At 34.5% G+C, this 22,144-nt stretch overlaps 1 protein-coding gene across 2 annotated transcripts in view; it reads left to right on the forward strand.

Moving 5' to 3' along the window:
• Positions 1 to 22,144, forward strand: part of DPH6 (diphthamine biosynthesis 6) — a 214,199-nt gene that overhangs the window by 104,478 nt on the left and 87,577 nt on the right. For both annotated transcript variants that reach the window (XR_006293322.1, XM_043555712.1), the window contains exons 4-5: positions 603 to 676; positions 5,052 to 5,170. Coding sequence is in view for 1 of the 2 variants with exons in the window: in XM_043555712.1 (XP_043411647.1) it covers positions 603 to 676; positions 5,052 to 5,170 (193 nt within the window). In the remaining variant the exon portion in view is untranslated. The remainder of the gene's footprint in view (positions 1 to 602; positions 677 to 5,051; positions 5,171 to 22,144) is intronic.

Raw genomic sequence — 22,144 nt, forward strand, 5'->3', positions numbered from 1 at the left:
CTTTTTTTCAAGTTACTCATTCTGGGGTGCCTGGTTGTCTCAGTCGGTTAAGTGACCGACTTCGGCTCACGTCATGATCTCACGGTTCGTGAGTTCGAGCCCCACATCGGGCTCTATGCTGCTGGCACAGAGCCTGGAACCTGATTCAGATTCTGTGTCTCCCTCTCTCTCTGCTCCTCCTCTGTTTGTGCTCTGTCTCTGTCTTTCAAAAATAAATAAACATTATAAATAAGTAAATAAATAAAGTTATTCAGTCTGAAAAAATAGAAATTTCTCAAAAAATTTCACTGAACATCACTGAGTCTTTAAAAATGTTTTTAGTGAGGAAACATCTTGAAAGTACCATCTAAATCTTTGCCTTCTTCACAGAAAATGGTCTCTAGTTATTTGGATTTTAAGTAAAAAGAATAAATACTTTCCACACAGCTGAGAGTATGACTTAAATACATGTATTTATTTATTCTGAATGTGGATTACATTTTCGTAAATTATTCTGCTTCAAAATGGTTTTCTAGCTGAGGCCCAGTTCTTTTATAACTTTCAGAGCATAATGCATAGCCACATGTTTATTTTTAAAGTTATATTTTTTCTTTTATTTTCAGGAAAAAGAAGAAGTAGAGGGGATATCAGTAGGTGCTATACTTTCTGACTATCAGCGTGTTCGAGTAGAAAATGTGTAAGAGAGCATTGATTTCTCCTGTATTTTAAAAATTACATGTATTTTAAGAATGTGAATAAATGAAAATGTAATTGTATCCAAATAATAAATAGAATGTGGGGTGCCTGGGTGGCGCAGTCGGTTGAGCGTCCGACTTCAGCCAGGTCACGATCTCGCGGTCCGTGAGTTCGAGCCCCGCGTCAGGCTCTGGGCTGATGGCTCGGAGCCTGGAGCCTGTTTCCGATTCTGTGTCTCCCTCTCTCTCTGCCCCTCCCCCGTTCATGCTCTGTCTCTCTCTGTCCCCCCAAAAAATAAATAAACGTTGAAAAAAAAATTAAAAAATAAAATAAAATAAATAGAATGTGATATTGTACATATCTCATGGAACTATCTATATTACCAAAGTAACAAAATAAACTACAATAAAAAAATCAAGACAAAGATTTTTAAAATCAAAAGTATTATTTTCAGTGTTTCCTTATTTGAATCAGTATACCTGTTTAATCCCTTTTAACTCATCATCATTTGTAATAAAAATCAGGAGCTAATAAAAGGAATACAGCGATATTTTAAAGAAAAAAAAAGGCTTATTAAGGAATCATTCCTTTTTTGGTCTTTAGAATTCAGTTCTTGGCCAAAAATATTCATGTGATTAAAATACTTATATACAAAGTCATTCAACTTTCAAGGACTTTTTAGATTATTGCTCTCTCCATCTTTCTCACCCTCTAAGGTTGGTAAAATATTGTATCTCCAAATACCAAAACAATCCATTCCATTGATCTCTTCAAAAACCATGAAGTCAAGTGATAATATTGATTATTTAATGTTCACTTGGCAAAAGATCACATGAATTTATTTTTCATTTTTAGTTTTTGGATACATAAAATACTGTATAGAGACTTTACATATAATTAGATTAGCAAAAAGAAAATGTGGACTCCAATATTAATCTTGCACACAACTTGACCTAGAAATAAGTAATTTTGCCATCCAAAAGGATAAATGCAAATCAGATAAGGACTGTATTTGTGTAATTGTTTCAAATTCTTGACAAAGAAACATTCGTATCAACTATCACATCAAAAACTTGCATATTAACTGACTTGAAAACTTGTTTTATTTTTATTATTGCATTTATTTTGTTTCTAGTTGTACAGTGAATTCAAGGCAGTCAAAAGTCCAAAGTTTTTAGGGTTGCCTGGCTGGCACAGACCGAAGAGCGTGTGACTCTTAATCTCAGGGTTGTGAGTTTGAGGCCCGTGTTGGGTGTAGGGGTTACTAAAAAAAAAAAAAAAAAAAAAAAGTAAAGCATTTTTTAAAAATCCAGAAGTTTTAAAGTAAACAGAGGAAATATAGGACAAAGCATAATTAAATGAAGGGGACTATGATGATCTCCTATTTTGGGGTGTGTATCTCTAGAGAAGGGAGAGTGGAGGTGGAAGTGGAGGAGGTCATATGTGTAATTTGAAAAAGATTTCCTTACATTCTACTTGCCTACATTTGAGAACAACTGATCTACAAATGGAGATGGATTGCATAGCCCTTAAACCATATGTTGGAAATACTATTTTCATTAAGTTTTAGGTCACATTCTCTGAGAATTATTTAGTTTACAAATCTGTGTTTTTTAATAAGTTCAAGCCCACATGGTTTAATGGGTAGCCAAACTGTAGATGGGGCTGACATTTATTTATGACAGTTAAAAGCCAAATGAAAATGTGCTCCTGATTAAGAGGCTGCTTTACATCTATATGGGAGAAAGGTCCATAGCATACCCATAGATAGAGCAAGATTTTTCTTAAAACAGTCTCAGATACGCTTCAACACATGGTTAAAATACCCAGATTTTATACCATTAGGCATATCTCCAATAATTTTATCCTTAAAAATGTTAAAGCAATGTTACTGGGAGTCCGTTCGTTTATAATAAACTCAGTTTTCAATTAGCATGTCTTACATTTGTAGTTTGTATTGCATCAGTGTATTTTTAATATATAAAGTATTTAATAAATGTCACAGCTCAACTGCAGTAGTGACTTACAGAGGAAGTGTATTTGAGTCATGATATTTTGAACTGTTAAAGAATTTAAATAGGTAAAAAAAAGTTTGACTTAAGTCTAGAAATAATCAAAAGATTATGGTTATCAAAGCAACAGTCAAGAATTTTACAATAAAGATAAGGGTGAAATAAGGTTTTTTCAATTTAAAAAAATCTTAGCCTTTTAAAAGAGGTAGAGAGCCCAGTTTCATAGGTAGGCATTAAACACTGGTAAGAGGACAGCTAGAATTTTACTTTTGTTACATGGGAGTTTCAGTTATATTATTTTTGTGTTTATTAACTTCCTCAACATTTCTAAGGATGCTCTGGGATATTTTACAAAGTATGTATAACAGTCTGCAGTAGGACGGTTTTGGTTTCTTTGAAAGGGTATGTATACATGGAAAAACTAGTGATATATATATATTTTTTTTTAAGTTTATTTATTTTGATAGAGAGAGAGAGGAGGAGGGGCAGAGAGAGAGAGAATCCCAAGCAAGCTCCGCACTGTCAGTGTGGAGACCAACGTGGGGCTTGAACCCACGAACCACAACACCATGACCTGAGCCAAAATCAAGAGTCAGGCGCTCAACCAACTGAGCTACCCTGACCCTCCTAAAAGCAGTGATATTTTTAAGGCCATGTATGAGTAAATGACCAAACATGTGGTATATTTACTAAGTATTGGGATTTTCTGAGAGAAAAAGAGATCATTGTGGCCTAGTCAGCCAGGCAAACTTACAGACACTGGGTTTTAGGGCTATGTTTTTTATTTGAAATCTGATTTCAGCCACTTATGCTGTGACTTGGGCAAGTCACTTGGCTTTGACTACCGTTGTTTGAATATTTATTTTATCTAGGCGTTTGAACTATTTTCTTTATTTATGTTACTTTTAATCAATTATAATCCTTCTTGAGGAAGTCACATTTAAACAAAGGCATGAAATAAGTGAAAAAGGTAGGAAGCATGTCTAGTATATTAGACAAGAGTGGGCAGTCCAATGGTGGTAGTTGGAGCGAAGGGAAAGTAGTAGGAGGTGAGGTATGAGAACCAACCAGAGTGAGATCCATGCAGGTCTATTGCAAGGACTTTTATAAGGAGTGATGTCGAGATTTGAGCAGAGGAGTCCCATAATCTGTTTTATGTTTTAAAAGGATCACACTGGCTGCTGCATTGAAAACTGATTTTAAAAGGGTAATGGTAGGGGCGCCTGGGTGGCGCAGTCGGTTAAGCGTCCGACTTCAGCCAGGTCACGATCTCGCGGTCTGTGAGTTCGAGCCCCGCGTCGGGCTCTGGGCTGATGGCTCAGAGCCTGGAGCCTGTTTCCGACTCTGTGTCTCCCTCTCTCTCTGCCCCTCCCCCGTTCATGCTCTGTCTCTCTCTGTCCCAAAAATAAATAAACGTTGAAAAAAAAAAATAAAAAAAAAAAAAATAAAAGGGTAATGGTAGAAGCAGGGAAAGAATTTAGGGAGATGTTGACCCAAAAGATAATGGTGGCTCAGCCCAGGGTGTTCGCAGTGGTATTGGTGAGGAATGATTCTGTCCTGTATTGGGGTAGATTGGATGACAAATATGAAGGAAAAACAAAACAAAACAAAAGGAATAAAGGATGACTTCAATTTTTAATTTCTTAATCTTCTCAAGAACTTTGAAAGGAAATATTTTTGTTTCTATTTATGAAACAGGAAACTAAAGACCTAGAGTTTCATTGACTTGTCAAAGTCATGTTGCTAGTTAGTGTAGGGATAGATTTCAAATCCACATTTGTCTTGACTCGAACTTATATTCTTTCTGCTGCACCGTAATGTAAAATATGTAACACAATGCCTACAGCATATTTGGTGCTCAATATATTGTACTTTTTGTTCTTTTTTTTCCACTCAGAGTCAAATTCTTTTTAAAAATGTCAAAGTTAGTAGATAAGAATAGTTCATGTAACCATAGGTATTGTAAATTTAATCAATATATGATTATTTTATTAGGATAAGTTGATTTGCCTATTTTGCATATGCTTCACAGTTTTGATACCCAAGGAAGTTCTAAAAACAAGAATAAGCATCCGTTGGCATTTGGAAGCTTTTTAGCATAGATTTCTAAACTTAGAGCCTTACTAAAATTAATATTTCTAATCTGCCTGGAGATTTCATTTTTATCTGTTTATGCATAGCCTGTGGAAATTAAATATGTTTATGTTGTATATATAAACTTCATTATGCAAAACATGTTTTTTTAAAGCATTTTAAATGCTAAAATCCTTGAGAGAAGCATTATGTTTAAAATCAAAGTAATTGCTGTGGATCCAAGTATAGAACATTAAGATATCATCTGATTTTTTTCTTTTTATTTTATAGGTGTAAAAGGCTTAATCTCCAGCCTTTAGCTTACCTTTGGCAGAGAAACCAGGAAGATTTGCTCCGAGAGATGATATCATCTAACATTCAAGCAATCATCATCAAAGTAGCAGCTTTGGGTATGTAGCCAGACTTTCAAGGGAGCTGTCTGTTACCACACAGATAATCTGTATTCACTAATAAGCAGTTACAACAGAAAAGGAGGAATAATTTAAAATGTAAAAGTGTGGAATCACAACTGAAGTAGAGGGAAGTTTAAGATGGGTTTTTGACCATTTACCAAAGTGATTACAAATGAGCCTCATCATATTCTTTTTTAAATGTATAACTGCCTCTAAAATTGTTATAGTATTATGGACCTTTGATTTAAGGTCTTTTTATACTATTGGGAACCCAGGTTCACAGGAAACAGGAAAAGTAGGTTTCTTTCTTTCTTTCTTTCTTTCTTTCTTTCTTTCTTTCTTTCTTTCTTTTTTCTTTCTTTCTTTTTCTTTTTAAGCTTCTTAAAATCTATATTTGTCACAACATGTGATATTTTTCTTATTTTTTTAAACATATTTTGAATATGCCAAAATAGAATGATAGGCTTTGTAGTGTTCAAAATAAGCAGAGTAGTAGGTTTTTGTTGGGGATGGTAAGAAGATTATAATTGAGAGACTGTCATTTGATCAGTTAGCATAGACACAACGGGCAGGTGGTAATGTGATTCAAATATGGATATTACATACGAACACACTTCATTTGTTGTTTTGAATTTTTATAATAATATTCATTTTCAATGGGTTTAGCTCAATGCATTTATTTCACAAACCTATTACAGTAAATGCCCTGGAGCCTCAGGTTTCTCAAAGACTTAATCATGTACCTCATTTGTGAGTTTACATTGCTGATCTCTGAAATAACGAGGTCTCAAGCTGTGGAGGATTTTAAAGACAAATTCACATTTTAAGCAACATTAAAAGAAAGATCTCATAATATTTCTCCTTGGTAAACACCAATCTACTCTCTCCTTGTTGAAGTTAAAATGTTGTCTTTCATGGAAGGTCCTATAAAGAGAACCTGAAGTTGATCTTCTCAGCCTTTAAAAAGAGAAAGATCAAGGTGGGTGTTCTCATTTTTGAGAAAAGATGGCTCAGCAACCCATGACTGAAATTCTCAGTATAGATATATTTGTCCTTTGAGTTTCTATGTAAATCTATACAGATTATGCTCTCTTGCTTTCTCTTTGTCTCTTGCTCTCTCTTTTGGATTTGCTAAGATTGCCTAGTTCTGTAATGAAGTTCATGTGACACTTCACTGGACAGTACATATTCTGTCACTTTTACTGTTGGAGAATAGGATGGATTACAACCCAGAGAGAACCTACCTCATTAGCAAGACAGAGCCATAGGATATAACCTTACTGACACCTCTATTATAGTGTAACTGATATAGTGTGTCTTTTCACTGGTCTGTGTGGATGTGCGTGCGCCTCTAAGTAAGGGTTAGAGATGGTGTTTCACTGTATTAAACTTTTGGATAAAGTGTAACGCTGAGCTAATTTGTCTTTATCATTCCAATGACAAAAGTATAGATCTGATTTTAACATTTATAGCACATAGTTTCTATTGATTACCTAAAGGTGTACAAAGATAAAAGTTATTCTTGAGAACAGTATTAAGAAAGGTTTATTGAGTGGAACATTTTTTTCTAAGGACACAAAAATGTGTAAATGATGCGATATAGGTTTCCAAAGTTTTTTACCACCACCCTGCCCATTTAGTTTTCAGAAAGGGTTTTAATCAAAAAGTGGGACAAAAGGATCTTTATAGGGAGAGGGGTTCAGCAAAGTTTTGTGGCCTATTAGATTATAGAGTGGTCTTAGAAAAGGGTTCTACATAGGTGAATAAAAATGTATTTCTGATAACTGTGTCACATAACCTTGGTGTCTTGTAACCATCAGTGAATTCGTGAAATCTACACATTAACAACTTAGTGTTTTAAGAAGTTTCTGAGTTTTAGACTTACTTGAAGAACGACGTGTACATTGTATTTAAGAAGAATCTTGCCTTTTAGAAATACTTATTTTTAATTATGTGAGTAGTACATGAAAACATTCTAGCCACATAATATTAAATTTTTGTATATAAAGTTTCCATGTGTTTTCTGTTATCTTCTCTCCCTCCAGGCACTCCCTTTCCCGAGGTATATACCAGAGTAATAACTGATCATCTGTCTATGTCACTTCTTTTGTATATGTATTATGTATGAGTCGAAATTCTATGATTGTTTTATGGGGTTCTTAATATATTACATGAATGGTATTATAATCTGTGTATTGGTTGACAACTTGACTTTTTTACTCAACAATGTGTCTTAGGGATTTTTTTCCACGTCAGTAAATATATATCTATGTCAACTACTTGAGGTAAACAGGTATCACCTTAGTAGTCATGAGCCTTAGACTAAGGACTGCTATGAACATGATCTAACAAATGACTTAACTCATGCCAAAACAAAATCCTTAACTATTTTTTTCTTTTTTTTCTTTTCTTTTTTTCAATTCCAGTACAGTTAACATACAGTGTTATAGTAGTTTCAGGTGGACAATATAGTCAACTATTCTATACATTACTTAGTGCTGATCAAGATAAGTGTATTCTTAATTCCCTTCACCTATTTCACACACACCCCATCTCCCCTCTGGTAACCATTGATTTGTTCTCTATAATTGAGTCTTTTGTTTGTTTGTCTCTTTTTTTGTTGTTTATTTGTTTTATCTCTTGATTTCTACATATGAGTGAGATCATACGGTATTTGTCTTTCTCTGACTTAGTTTGCCTAGAATTATACCCTTTAGGTCCATCCATGTTGTTGCACATGAAAGATTCCATTCCTTTTTTTCTGGCTGAGTTATGTTCCTGTGTGTGTGTGTGTATAGTTGTGTGTGTGTGTGTGTGTGTGTGTGTGTGTGTGTGTATGCCATAACGTCTTTATCCATTCATCTATGGAGGGACACTTGGTTTGCTTCCATGATTTGTCTATTGTAAATAATGCTGCAGTAAGCATAGGGGTGCATATATCTTTTCAGATGAATGTTTTCATATTCTTTGCATAAAGACCCAGCAGTAAAGTTACTAGATCAGATGGTAATTCCACAAAATCCTTAACTATTTAAAGGAATACTATAAAATCCAGTACACACTAATTAAAATTCACTGTGCCTTGCATCTAAATTACCCAGCATGCAAAGAAGCAGGAACATTTGATTGATACTGAGCAATCAATCAGAATAGACCCAGATTTGGAATTAGCAGGCAAGGAAGTTAAAACAGCCCTTATAAATATGCTCAGTATGTTCAAAAAAAGTAGAAAAATACAGGATTGTGACAAGGAAGATAAAAGATATAAAAAGGCCCAAATACAACTTCAGAAATGCATTATCTGAAATGAACAATGCACAGCAATTAGACATTGCAAAAGAGCTGAATAAACTTGAAGACAAATAGAAAGTGTCAAGGGACTGAAAATAATTAACACAACATTGGCGAGCTATGAGACTATATCAAGCATCCTAACTTGAGTGTAGAGTCCCAGAAAAGGGAATGGGAGACTATTTGAAGAAATAATGGCCAAAAGATTTTCCTAATTTGATAAAAACTATAAGATTACAGATCCAAAGAGGAAAAACACAACACATTATAATCAATTTGCTGAAAACCAGTGGTAAAGGGAGAATCTTAAATGCAGCCAGTGTGAAAAGATTAATTTTATACAGAAAACAAAGATAAAAGTGTTAACAGACTTTGCTTCAGAAACTATGCAAACTGGAAGATGATGAAAAGACATCTTTAAAGTATTGCAAATCACTAAAAGTCACCAAGAATTTTATACCTAGTAAAATAGATTTCAAAATGAAGTTCAGATAAGGACATTTTCAGATAGTACAAAAGTTGAGAGAATTCATCACCTGCAGATCTGCATTACAAGTAATACTTTAAAAAGTTCCTTGGACAAAAGGAAAAAAATTATGACATTCAGTGTTACAAAAAGATAAAGAGCAGAGTAAATAATTGTTTTAGAGTAAATAAATTCTAAATCTATTTTACTTTTTGAATCTCTTTAAAGGATGTATTAGATTATTTAAAGCAAAAATAATAGTATGTTGTGGGGTTGACAGCAAATGAGAAGTAAAATATATACAGTGCCACAAATAACAGAAGGGGGAAATATAGTGAAATGAAAGTATAGTGTGTAAAATTTCTAAATAATACATGATGTTGTCTAATATTATTTGACCGTAGACTGTGATAGCTTAAAGATATAAACAATAATGCAACTATTTTTTAAATTGTTTTTAACATTTATTTATTTTTGAGAAAGACAGAGTGTGAGTGGGGGAGAGGCAGAGAGAGAGGGAGACACAGAATCCGAAGCAGACTCCAAGCTCTGAGCTGTCAGCACAGAGCCCCATGCGAAACTTGAACTCAGGAGCCGTGAGATCATGACCTGAGCCAAAGTCGAACGCTTAATTGACTGAGCCACCCAAGTATCCCTACAATAATACAACTATTAAAAAATAAAACAGTATAGGTAATAGTCCAATAATGGAAAGTAAATAAAAAATTATAAGATAACCCAAAAGAAAGCAAGAAAGGGTAAAAAAAAAAAAAAAAGAACAGATGAGACAAATAGAAAACAAAAATAAGATGGTAGATGCAGACTTTATAATTTTAATAATTACATTAAATATAAATGATCTTAATACCTCAAAACAAAAGGGAGGGATTTTCAGATTTAAAAAAAAACAAAAAAAAAAACCAAGGCCCAACTATATGCTGTCTATAAAAAATGTGCTTTAATTATAGAAACATAGGCTAAAACTGAAAGGATGGAAAGAGATGTTGTAACACTAATAAAAGAAAGCTGAAGTGGTTATATTTGCATCAGACAAAGTAGTCCTTAGAACAATGAGTATTATTAGGGATAAAGAGGGACATTTCATCATGATAATGGGGTCAATTTATCAAGAAAGCATAACAGTTTAAAGGTTTATGTAACAATAACAGGGCTTTAAGATATTACAACACGAAATTGCTGCAAGATGTATTGGACAAATCCACAATTGTACATGGAGCTTTCAATGTCTCTCTTCAGTAATAGCTAAAACAAGTAGACAGAAAATCATTAGGGATGTAGGAAATTTGACAACACTACCAACCAGTTTGACCTAGTTGGCACTTAGAAAATACTCCATCCATTAACAGCAAATTACATATTTTTTCCATATGCACATGGCCATTCACTAAGATAGACCATATTGTGGATCATAAAAGAAAATTCAGTATGTGTAATATACTGAAATCAGGCAAAGTATGTTCTCTGACCACAGAAGAATTAAATTAGAGAAACATATTTACTGCTACAAATGCACAGAAATGGACAAAAAATATTTCATGGACATACTATATTTATTAACAGTCTCAGAGCAGTAGTGTCACTGAAAATGGAATGGGCAATTGATACACTAGCTAATTAAAATGGCTACTTAAAAGAAAGAAAAAAGGGGGTACCTGGGTGGCTCAGTGAGTTGAGCATCCGACTTTTGATTTCTACTCAGGTCATGATGTCCACATTCATGGGACTGAGCCCTGCGTCAGGCTCCATGCTGAGTGTGGAGCCTGCTAAAGATTCTCCCTCTCCCTCTGCACCTCCCTCTGCTCTTGTTCTCTCTTGAAAGGGAGAAAGAAAGAGAGAGAGAGAGAGAGAGAGAGAGAGAGAGAGAGAGAGAAAGAAAGAAAGAAAGAAAGAAAGAAAGAAAGAAAGAAAGAAAGAAAGAAAGAGAAAGAAAGAAAGAAAGAAAGAAAAAGAAAGAAAGAAAGAAAGAAAGAAAGAAAGAAAAAAAAAAAAAAAAAAAAAGAAAGAAAGAAAGAATAGCTTGATTTAAGGGTTAGCTTAACCAGTTAAATGATTTTGTAGCTTAACTAGATAAAAGAAAGTAATGCCAAGACTCTACAGGGAAGATTTCTAGAATTGGGAGATAGGAATGAGGTGATAGAACACTGTAAGTACACAACTATATATTTTTCCTACTTCACAAAATTTTTCTTTTGTCTTACTTGATCTGGTGGTTCCCGGCCTAAGTTTAAAGTTACCATAGGGAAGTATTATCAATGCACTAAACAAATATTGATACCACTAAGTTTGACATGCATATTATTTTTTATTATTATTTATTTAAATTCAAGCTAGTTAACATACAGTGTAGTATTGGTTTCAGGAGTAGAACCCAGTGATTCATCACTTACACCCAGTACTCATCCCAACAAGTGCCCTCTTTAATGCCCATCAGCCATTTAGACCATTCTTAAAGACTCTTAGGGGTATGTCATAGCTTCATCCATGTAGGCAAGTTAAGGCCTGTCTGTAAACATAGGGCCATGTGTCCTATGATTCTTTATCTTTCAAATTCTATATCAGCCTGGGAGTGAGTCCAAGGAGATGTGTTAACAAAGCTATTGTTTTTACTGGGCTTGTGGATTTATAATACATCTGCTGAGCCAGAAAGACCAATCACAGGGGATAGGTTATGGGTCAAACAGGTAATAAATGGAAATGAAAGGAATCATAGGAAATAGAAATGTACCTATAAGCAGATTACAATTCTATGGAGGGGTGCAATCATGTGACCTCTGTGCCAGGGCCTCTCAGGTGGAGATTCTTAGGCATCTCTCTCAGATCTGATGCTGACTACTTAACTGTTGTCAAGAGAAAAGTCTGAACCTGTTTTTGCAGGGAAGGGAAATTGCTGATATATGAGCTCTACCTAAAGATTCCATCTGTATAATTTGGAGCAACTAAATGACACAGTGCTATTTGATGACTCAGTAAAGGGCTAGTTTCTTACAGTTAGCACTCAGTTATTAGTGTAAAGGCAATAGCCTTTACCATTCTGATCATATTTCTGATGACTTGATAATTACTAAAGAATTATATAGGTGTAAGACTCTGAACAGTAGAGCTTTTGCTCTCTTTATGGGCATAAATCAAAACAATATGTTGCTAAGACATATGCATAATGGAAAACAGATTTCTGCTGCCTGCTATAGCTTGGTCTAGTCCTTTGAATACAGAATATGTCAGTGAAAATGGAATTTATTTAAGGAAACACCACCCTCGAGGGAAATGGATTTGGAGGAAATATAATGAATCAATATTACTGATAACTCCTTTGTGAAGTTATGCAAAATACTTTTATGGAATACCCATGACACCCACACAGAGCCATATTTGGGTATAATATACCAATTGACAACGTCATTGGACTTATTTTTGTGTGCAAACCATTTTCCTAAATCGTACAGATATACTAATATACTCTGGTAATAACCTATTTCGTCGTTTGACTGCTGTTGTCTCCTCTGTGCCAGATGTTCTGTAAGGATTTTGGGTACTGGGCTTGGGGAACTACATCAGACCAAAATAATGTTCCTGAAAGCTCATCATGATGAAAAGGACTTGCTAGTCCGAATAGAGACACTAGAGGGAGCTCTCCTCCAGGAGACTGGCTCTATCTAGAAATGGCCCTGGAGGGACAACAAAGCTTTAAATGACTGGACTAATAGAGTATTTACTTTAATGGAGCATCATTATCAGCTAACAGTGAAGGAAGAGGACTTGTATCCTTACCCAGGAAAGACTATTTAATATTCTAATCATTATGGAAGTTGATGTTTTTAAAGATCAATGACCAGGAGTAACGGAAGGCAAGCAAAGGATGCCAACTATGGGAATACTATGGTCAACCTAAATTATGATAGGACATTACTGTACAGTGTGACCTTTATGTATGTTTTCTAATGGCCCAGGTACCATAGATTTAAAGGGGTTTTATCTTTCTCATGATACATTGGTTGGGATTGGACAGATAAAGGAACAACACTGTGTTGTCCTGAAAAGAGCATCTTGCGTAATGACATCTGGAATCTAATGACTGTTAAAGCCCATACTGTGATATCTGGGATATAGTTATGTTCTCAAACCAGATGGAATCAAGAATTTATTGAATGATAATTTCTGGTCATTACCCCAGTCACTGTGAATGTGTATGAAAAGAGTTGTTTTTGTTGGGGAAGAAATGGAGAATGTTATTATAATTCTAATTGACCTCATATGTTAACCTGGGCCACGGTATATCTACTGTAACAAGCAAGGACCTGGAAAGCTCTTCTCATGGTCCTGGACTGCCTCCTGATTTGCTGTACTTTTTCATTACTTCTATTCTTTAAATGTATCTGCATGGTTAGGGCTTTCTGAGCAAATTTTATAGAAACTTGGGACCTAGGCTAAAAGACAAGCATTAAAATTTAATTTATGACTGAACAGTGAGATTTACTTCTCTGGAAGTATATGTTTATATTTCAAGGGTCGGGGGATGAGACCAGGATCTTGGAGACATCTGGGTTGTAAAACTGAAGACACTAGTTTATTCCCCCCAGAGATTTTTTTTTTTTTTACACCTTCTAAAGTATGAAGACACAAGTCATTCCCTTCATTTTTTCAAGGAAAAACTCTCAGAAGGGGAGAGGGGAACAACTGTCTTCTTTTTCCTAAGTAAACATGCAGATTTGTTTTTGGGGAGATTCCTTACCTTCAAGTTTCAATTACTTGAAAGATTACATCTCATTCTCATCACCTGGCTCCTGTGAGAAGAGCTGGGGCAGGGAAGAGCCAGAATGGTATTATCTACTTATTATATGTAAGTAGTAATAATCATCTGTTCTGCTCCAGGAAACTCATATTAGCATTCAGCATATTAATAAATATAGATATTAAAATTTTAGCAATATATGAAACAGTCTGAGAATAACAATGCTGCTGCTACTACCACCAATATTATCGTTGAGAATCGCAAAAAAGAATTTTTTACATGTTTTTCTGAATTTTCCCTACCAGTTTTTTGAGTTCTCTATTTGGTCCAAGCATAAAGCTATTATATACTGTACACTCTTTTTAACAGTTATTGGAGATACAATTAACATCTGTAATTCACAAATGTAAAGTGTACAACTCAATGTTTTCTAGTATATTCACATGGTTGTGCAGTCATCACCATAATCAGATTTTAGAACATTTTTGTACCCCCTAAAAGAAACTTGTATGCATTTGCAATCATTCCCCATTTTTCCCCAACTTTCCCCCCGCATCTCCACTACTAAGCCTCTTGAAGCCACTTTGCATCTTTATGTCTTTATAGATTTGCCTATTCTATGTATTTATACATTTGCATATTTCATATGAATGGAATTTTACAATATGTGATCTTTTGGACTGGCTTCTTTCATTGAAACAATGTTTTCAAGATTCATCTATTTTATATCATAGATTAATATTTATTGCCATATAATATTTTGTGATAAATTTTCTTTTATAGTTATTGCTTCAGTTTGCTATTACTCTGTTTAGGAATTTTGCATGTTCATAAGAGGGACTGATCTATAATTTTTTTTCCTAGTAATTACAGATGTGGGTAATAAAGTTACCGTGGCCTCATAAAGCTTTGTAGTGTTTCTTCTTTTAATATTACCTAAAAGTTTTTCTGTGATTGGTATTAATCTTTTCTTCAGTGTCTTGAAGTACTTATTGTTTAAGCCCTCTGGCCATGGAGATATCTTCAGGGAAAGTTTTCAATTCAAAATTCAATTTCTGTGTTAGAGTGACTGTTTAGATTTTCTACTTCTTATTTCAGTTTGATAAATTGTGTTTTTCCCAGAATTTTTTCTATTTCTTCTATGTTGTGAAAATTATAGGTATAAAGTAATCCCTAATGACTTCTCATTGTCCTGCCATCTGTAGGATCAGTAGTGATGTCATCTTTTACATTTGTCTATTGATGGACTTGGGTTGCTTTCATATCTGGCTACTATGAATAATTTGGCAATAAACAGAGAGGTGCATGTATCTTTTTGAATTAGTGTTTTCATTTTCTTTGGATAAACACCTAGCAGTGAAATTATGGGATCATACAGTAATTCTATTTTTAATTTTTTGGAGAACCTCTATACTGTTTTCCACAGGGGCTCTACCAATTTGCATTCCCACCAACAGGGCACAAGGGTTTGATTTGTTTGTTTGTTTGTTTCTCTCTCTTTTTTTTTTTTTCTCTCTCTCTCTCTCTTTTTTTTTTTTTACATCCTCACCAATACTTGTTATTTCTTGTATTTTTAAAATGCCTTATTTTTAATTTAATTGAAATTTAATGCTTGTGTTTTTAATTTTAGCCATTCTTACAGGTCTAAGGTGATATGTCATTGTGGTTTCAATTTGCATTTCCCTGGTGATGAGTGATGTTGAACATCTTTTCATGTGTCTGTTGGCCATCTGTATGTCTATTCAGGTCCTCTGCCCATTTGTTAATTAGACTATTTGGGTTTTTTTCGTGTTGAGCTGTTAGTTTTTTTATATATTTTGTATATAAACCCCTATTGGGGTTGCAAATATCTATCCTATCAACCCCTATCATTTGCAAGTATCTTCTCCCATTCAGTAGGTTGGCTTTTTGTTTTGTTGATGGTTTCCTTCACTGTGCAAAAACTTTTTACTGTGGTGTAGTCCCAGTAGTTTGATTTTGTTTTTGTTTCCCTTGACAGAGGAGACATCTAGAAAAATGTTTTTCTATAGCTCATGTCAAAGAAATTAATGTCTATGTTTTCTTCTAGAAGTTTTATGATTGCAGGTCTCACATTTAGGTTTTTTAATCCACTTTGAGTTTATTTTTGTATATGGTGTAAGAAAGTGGTCTAGTTTCATTCTTTTGCATATGGCCGTCCAGGTTTCCCAGTACCATTTGTTGAAGCAATTATCTTTTCCCCATTATATATTCTTGCCTCCTTTGTCATAGATTAATTGACCATAAAAGTGTGGGTTTATTTCTGGACTTTCTATTCTGTGCCGCTGGTCTATGTATCTACTTTTGTGCCAGTATAATATACTGTTTTGATTCCTACAGCTTTGTAGTATATCTGGAAATCTAGAATTGTGATACCTCCAGCTTTGTACTTCTTTTTCAAGATTGCTTGGCAATAATTCAACACTTTTATTGATGTGCCTATTCCCTTCTTCCCTGAGATACAGGAATGCATGCTTTCCCCTATGATCAGGCCCTTTTTCTCTCTTTCTAGTTGGGCTAATTTCTGGGAGAACTTGTGCATAGTCTGAGAGCTCTGTTATAAATGTGAGTCTGAAAAACCACCAAAGAGGATAGTAAATGATGATAGGAAACTCAACTGCAGCAAACATTATACCTGGAAGATTGTACCTCTTTCAGGAATATAAATTAGCAATATACTCTTCTATAAGATATTTCCCATTCTTACCCATTTCAGACATGTAGGTTTTTTTCCCTTCTCTTATATTCTTCCAAGTTTCATGTACTGCTTTCCTTGTATTTTGTTCACCCACATGTGTAATATTATTATCAGTGGTCCTCAACCATGGCTACACATTAGAATCCTCTGGGGAGATATTGAAAAAAGTACTTCTACATAGGCCCCACTCTAATTTGGTAGTTCTGGGGTGAGGCATAGGTATTGGTATTTGTTAAAAGTTTGCCAAGTGATTGATACGAAGGGGCAGCCAAGATTGAAGATTACTCTCTGCCTATTATAATAATCTATTGTGGGGCGCCTGGGTGGCTCAGTCGGTTGAGCGTCCGACTTTGGCTCAGGTCATGGTCTCGCGATCTGTGAGTTCAAGCCCCGCGTCGGGCTCTGTGCTGACTGCTCAGAGCCTGGAGCCTGTTTCAGATTCTGTGTCTCCCTCTCTCTGACCCTCCCCCATTCATGCTCTGTCTCTCTCTGTCTCAAAAATAAATAAACGTTAAAAAAAATTTTATAATAATCTATTGTGCCACCTCTTAGGCTTTTCAGTGTATGCCTAATATCAAAATGCTCATCCTCATTATATTTCATTGTTTGGGATATTTATGTTCTTAATTCTCTTAACAAAATTGTTCCAAGAAGGTATGTCATGTTAATACGGGCCGATATAGCCTGTGGCACACTGCTGCCTGTGTACTGGAGTTTAAGGAGCACCTTTTTTATTTTATTATGGTTTAACTTGATCTTTAGGAAAGAGTACCGGACTCAGAATCAAAATATGTCATTTCAATGCCTGATTTTATCATGTGTTAGCCTTGCAATCTAGAGAATTCACTTAGCCCCAGAACCTTCATTTTCACACCTCCTATTTTCTTATCAGTAAAATAAATATTTTATCATCTGTCCTACTAAACATTTCTAAAGTAGGACTCTATGAAAGTTTTGAAGAGCTTAACATGTTACACACATTAGCATTACTTCTAGACTGGTATAGGGATAATTATGAGTGACTTTTGATATGCAATGATGTATTTTAACAAGTACACATAGTGGATAAGCTTTTCTCATATATTTCATTTGCTCTTTCATTTTTCCACTTGGAAAAAAAAAGAAGCTTGGGTGTTGTATAACTGTAATGCAACATAAATCCAATACACCACTCTCTCTCTTTGCCCCTATAAAGGTCATTGGAAGTTTCCCATGCAAAAGGTGGAATTTAGACAAGAAAATTAAAGCTGGTGGTTTTCAATGGAAATGGAGCTAGGAGATGTATTTTTTTTAACAGGCTCAGAAAAGTCAGTGTCTGAACTAAGATTAAATTTTGGAGCTTTTTGGCTTCTTATGCTGTACTTGTTAATCTCACATTTTTATTTGCTTTTCAAAAGATTTTTAAGATCACTTAAAAGTTATATGTTTTGGGAAAATGGAACAGTATCACAATTTATAAATAACAATGTTTTTGAATGACCCTAAAATGTTTAATTTGAAAGATACAGGAAATGAATTCATAGTTGACATTGATGATGATTTACACTAATTTTTCTAGGAGGAAATGTTTGTATTAAGCAGTTAAAAACATAATTATAATGGTTATTGCACAAAGCCCAGCTTTATAGGGTCTGAAAGAGCAAGTGCTACAAATAGTTTTAGATAGTAATTAGATTGAAAATCACTGATTTTATTTCATTTTATTTTTTATTTTTTGGCTACCAGATAAAGAAGGATCTTATAAGAGTAAATTTCTCACCTGCCTCAGGCAGGAGTAATTAGATGTAAGCAAATTTAATGGAGCCTGTGTGCTCTGGGGCCATTCAGCTGTGCTTCGATAATTGCATTTTTTTTTTAAGTATGAAGGTTGTTTAACATATCAAGTAGCAAAAAAGTTAAAGTACAGGTTATCTATTTATCTTTTAGGTAAATAACTGTAGTACTTTATAAACCAAGCAGTAATGAATGTATTACCAAATAATAGACTCCAGTGAGGAGAAGCAAATGCAGCCAATAGTATGCAATTATTATATATGTAAGTCCCTAATTCATTAGCAGTAGCATGACTTCAAACTACTTTCATCTTTGTTCCCTTTTTTCTATGTACTTTCACTTAAAAAGTTCAAGGTTTACTTAGACATATATTTGAACAAGGAGATACCATATTTTGATGATTTATTTTTTAATTCAATCTTTACATATTAACATGGTTAACTTTGTTCTAAGACACAGATCCACATTAACAAATTAATCCCCCCTCTTTTTGCTCACAGACTAGTTTTAGCTCTTATGTCCATAGCCTCCTGGGATCTAGCTCCTATGTAATCGCTGTTTTGCTTTTTACCACTCCTAACTCATAAAAACTACACACCAATATACAGTTAAAATAAAACAGCATTACTAAAATATTACTCATAGTAGGGATAGATTTTTTCATTACACAAATCCTTTCAATATTGAATTCTGTTGATATTTAAAATTTGATTTAATGTACTTAGACTTTTTCAGACACCAGATTTTGTATATGGAATGTGTGTATGTAAGTCATGTAAGATAAAACAAATGACTTAATAGTTAATTCATATTTAGTTAAATAAAACTAATACTAAATTTATAGTAAGTCAGTATCACATGTTGGAAGACCTGTATCACTCTTTTTTATCCTACCCTTTTATTCCTTTAAACAGTTATTTGAATGAACCCTTGAATGGCATGCTGATTAAATATATAGATGACACAGAGGTTCTTAGGATCATTAATACTTTGAATGATACATTCAGAATACTGATTCATATTAATTGGCTGGGAGTAGGGACTAAATCTGACCAGGTAAAATGTAGAAAAAGTAAACATAAAGAGTTCTGAATGTTAATTCCTAAAGCCAACTCCACGGTACAGGATAGGTAAGATACTCCTTAACACTAGCAGTTGAGAGAAAAATCTTTGAGCTTTTATGACATTACATATGTGTCAGTGGTACCTTGTAGCTACCAAAACAGCTAAACAGATCTGAGGGGTTGCATTAACAGTTAAGGTAGAATATTTTGTCTCATTATGCACCTTAATTTACCAAGGTTACCACTATAGTAATTTAAGAAAAAGGCAGGATAAGTAATTGAATCTCAAATCTATGCAAAAGGTATTTGTGGGAAAAAAAAAACAAATAAAATGACAGTGGATTAGCAGAAGATATTACTGGAAAGTGTTAACATGAAAAATTTTTAATTTTTGCTAATTTTTTTATTTCCTACAATGAGCAGAAATTGGTTTTTTAAGCAGGGGGAAAGATTGCATTAAAATGGGACACAGAAACAGATATACTGAGTGGAAAGTGACCAGAACAATGAAAGGACACACAATGGTGCCACAGGAGGACTATATAAAGGAGCTATATATTTAGCCTGAAGTGAAGGCAGCAGGTTACTGGGCCAAGGAGAACAGGGATTTTTGTAGCAACTCACAGTATTTGAAAGGCTGCGGGTACTTTCTGTGGATTCAGAGGATAATTCTAAGAGCAAGTAGAAGCTATATGGTGAAACATGTCTTGGTTTAGTTATGAGAACTTTCTAACATTTGGAGAGCTCTCAAATAATGGCACAGGAGGTTGCCCCAGGCCCTTGTGTGATTTCTTCAAGACTCTATTGCATGGCCCTTGCCTTTTCCCAAATAATATGGCTTCTTTGTACTGTGTGTAACAAAATGGTAATCAGAGGTTATAGAATTGGACTAGCAAAGGTTGCTTTTGGGAGGGAATGCTACCCCTCCCCAATGGCTTCTGGCTACACTATTGAAGGATGAAGCTTTGCCACCACTGGATGATTTCAGAACAGTATGCCACTGGCTCTGAAGGCAGTTTATCTATAGAGAAAATTTTAGAAATCATTTGAGGATAAATATATTGTACTGTTGGAATAAGCATATAGTGTGCCAAGATGACCACCTTGAAGGTGGCAGCCTTCATTTGCATATGTAAAAGTTAGTCTCATTACTCCACTACTTGTTAGTTTTTATTAAAATCTGATTTTGGCACAGAGCACAGTAATGAGAAACTTAAACTCAGTTATGGCTTTCAGATTCCATTGGATAGGTAAAAATTTTGTTACTTGCTTATCTTGCCGTTCTCTTTTGGTCTCTTGTTTCCTTCTTGATTTGGGAGCACATCTTTCTTCCCTACTCTGTTACTGTGTATCTTGTCCATAGTGAAATTATTTTTTTTTCTTTTTTTAATTTGAATGTGATCTATACTTTTGGAAGAGGTAACTTAGTGTTAGGGAAGAAAAGAGAAACTGTCCCTGAAACTTTGTTTTCAATACTTAGCAAGTTTTACAATTAATGACAGAAGTTTCTCTTGTGGCCTCTCCTCCCAAAGACTGTGCTTATTTATTTTCCCCAATAGTCTCATGTGACCTTGTTAAAGCTTCATGTAATTCCCAAATAAATTACATTTACTGGTTTGCTTCTATCTAGTATTTTATTGACATTTCCAGATAAGTTTAATAGGATGGAGAGAAACAGTGTTCTCTTTATAGACTCAGTGGGTGATTTGACCTTAGCAGGTTAACCTTATCCTGATGTTGAAGGAAGCTATTCTTAATTAGACTCTATCAGTTTCTCCATTATCACCAAGAGAGCCACTGGTCTGTAATTCTATAAATCTTAATTTGATTGTTTTTTTCTTTCCTACAGAAAAGCGACCATATTAGCAAAGTCGCAATATTTGAAAACAGTTGTTGGTTTTCCAGATACATTGCATATCCTCATCTGTAGCTCAGCCATTTCACACTTTATTTACTTCAGAAACTCTCAGTTGAATACCATCTGGTCATGGTGATTTATTGCTGTGGAATTTCTCAAGTTGCTCTATTATTTTCTCCTAGGAGATTGCTCTCTGTTACTGCCCCACTGATTTTCTCAGAAAGTGCCCTTGGAATAGTCGTTTCCCTCGTATCCTGTACAGACAAGGTCAATGCCAAATAAAACTGAATTAAACTTCTCTGCTGCTTCTTGTCCTCTTACTTGCTGTCTTTGTAGCAAGTCCTCGTCAGTGGAGAGAAAGTCAGCACTTAGTCCAGCCATTCATGTTGGCTGTCTAGCCCGCATGTTACCTTTTGTATTTTTATTTTCCAGATTCTCCCTTTCTTTGACAATATATTTTTGGCATTTAATTCAGAAAAAAAAGTTGCATTAAACAATGTCCTAAATACTTCCAGTGTGTTCGTAAATGTCTATATGGACTTAGTTCTAGTTTTTTGCTTGTTTGTTTTACCCATCCACAAATTTCTCTTTTGACCTTTCAGATAATGACACGGTATATACACCTCTCATTGTCGGCATCCTTATCTGTCTTCAAAGCAGCCTGGATAGTTTTTAAACTCTTTACTTGCCTCTTTCTTAGAGGGCTGCTCACCTTTTTTTTTTCTCTTAGATTTTTAACATATACTTCTTATAGTTTACCCCTTTGGGTTAACATTCAGAGATGCCCATACTAATTAGAACACGAGCTTTAATTGTGCAACCCTCCCAATTGCTGAGTTCCACTCCTACGCATACTCACCTGTGGTAATTCCTGTATGTCATATTAATCTATTTCCTCTTTTGTAACTGCCCAAATAAGCCAAGATAAGGCATATTAATTATTGCTTCTACGCATTGTGCTCTTCTGTCATTCATTTGGATAATAATGGACATAATTAAAAGCATTCATTGCAATAGTCTTCCTAGGAAATAATGGTGAACAGTAAAGGTTAG

This window comes from Prionailurus bengalensis, chromosome B3 (genome assembly GCF_016509475.1).
Source record: "Prionailurus bengalensis isolate Pbe53 chromosome B3, Fcat_Pben_1.1_paternal_pri, whole genome shotgun sequence".
NCBI classification, from domain to species: Eukaryota; Metazoa; Chordata; class Mammalia; order Carnivora; family Felidae; genus Prionailurus; species Prionailurus bengalensis.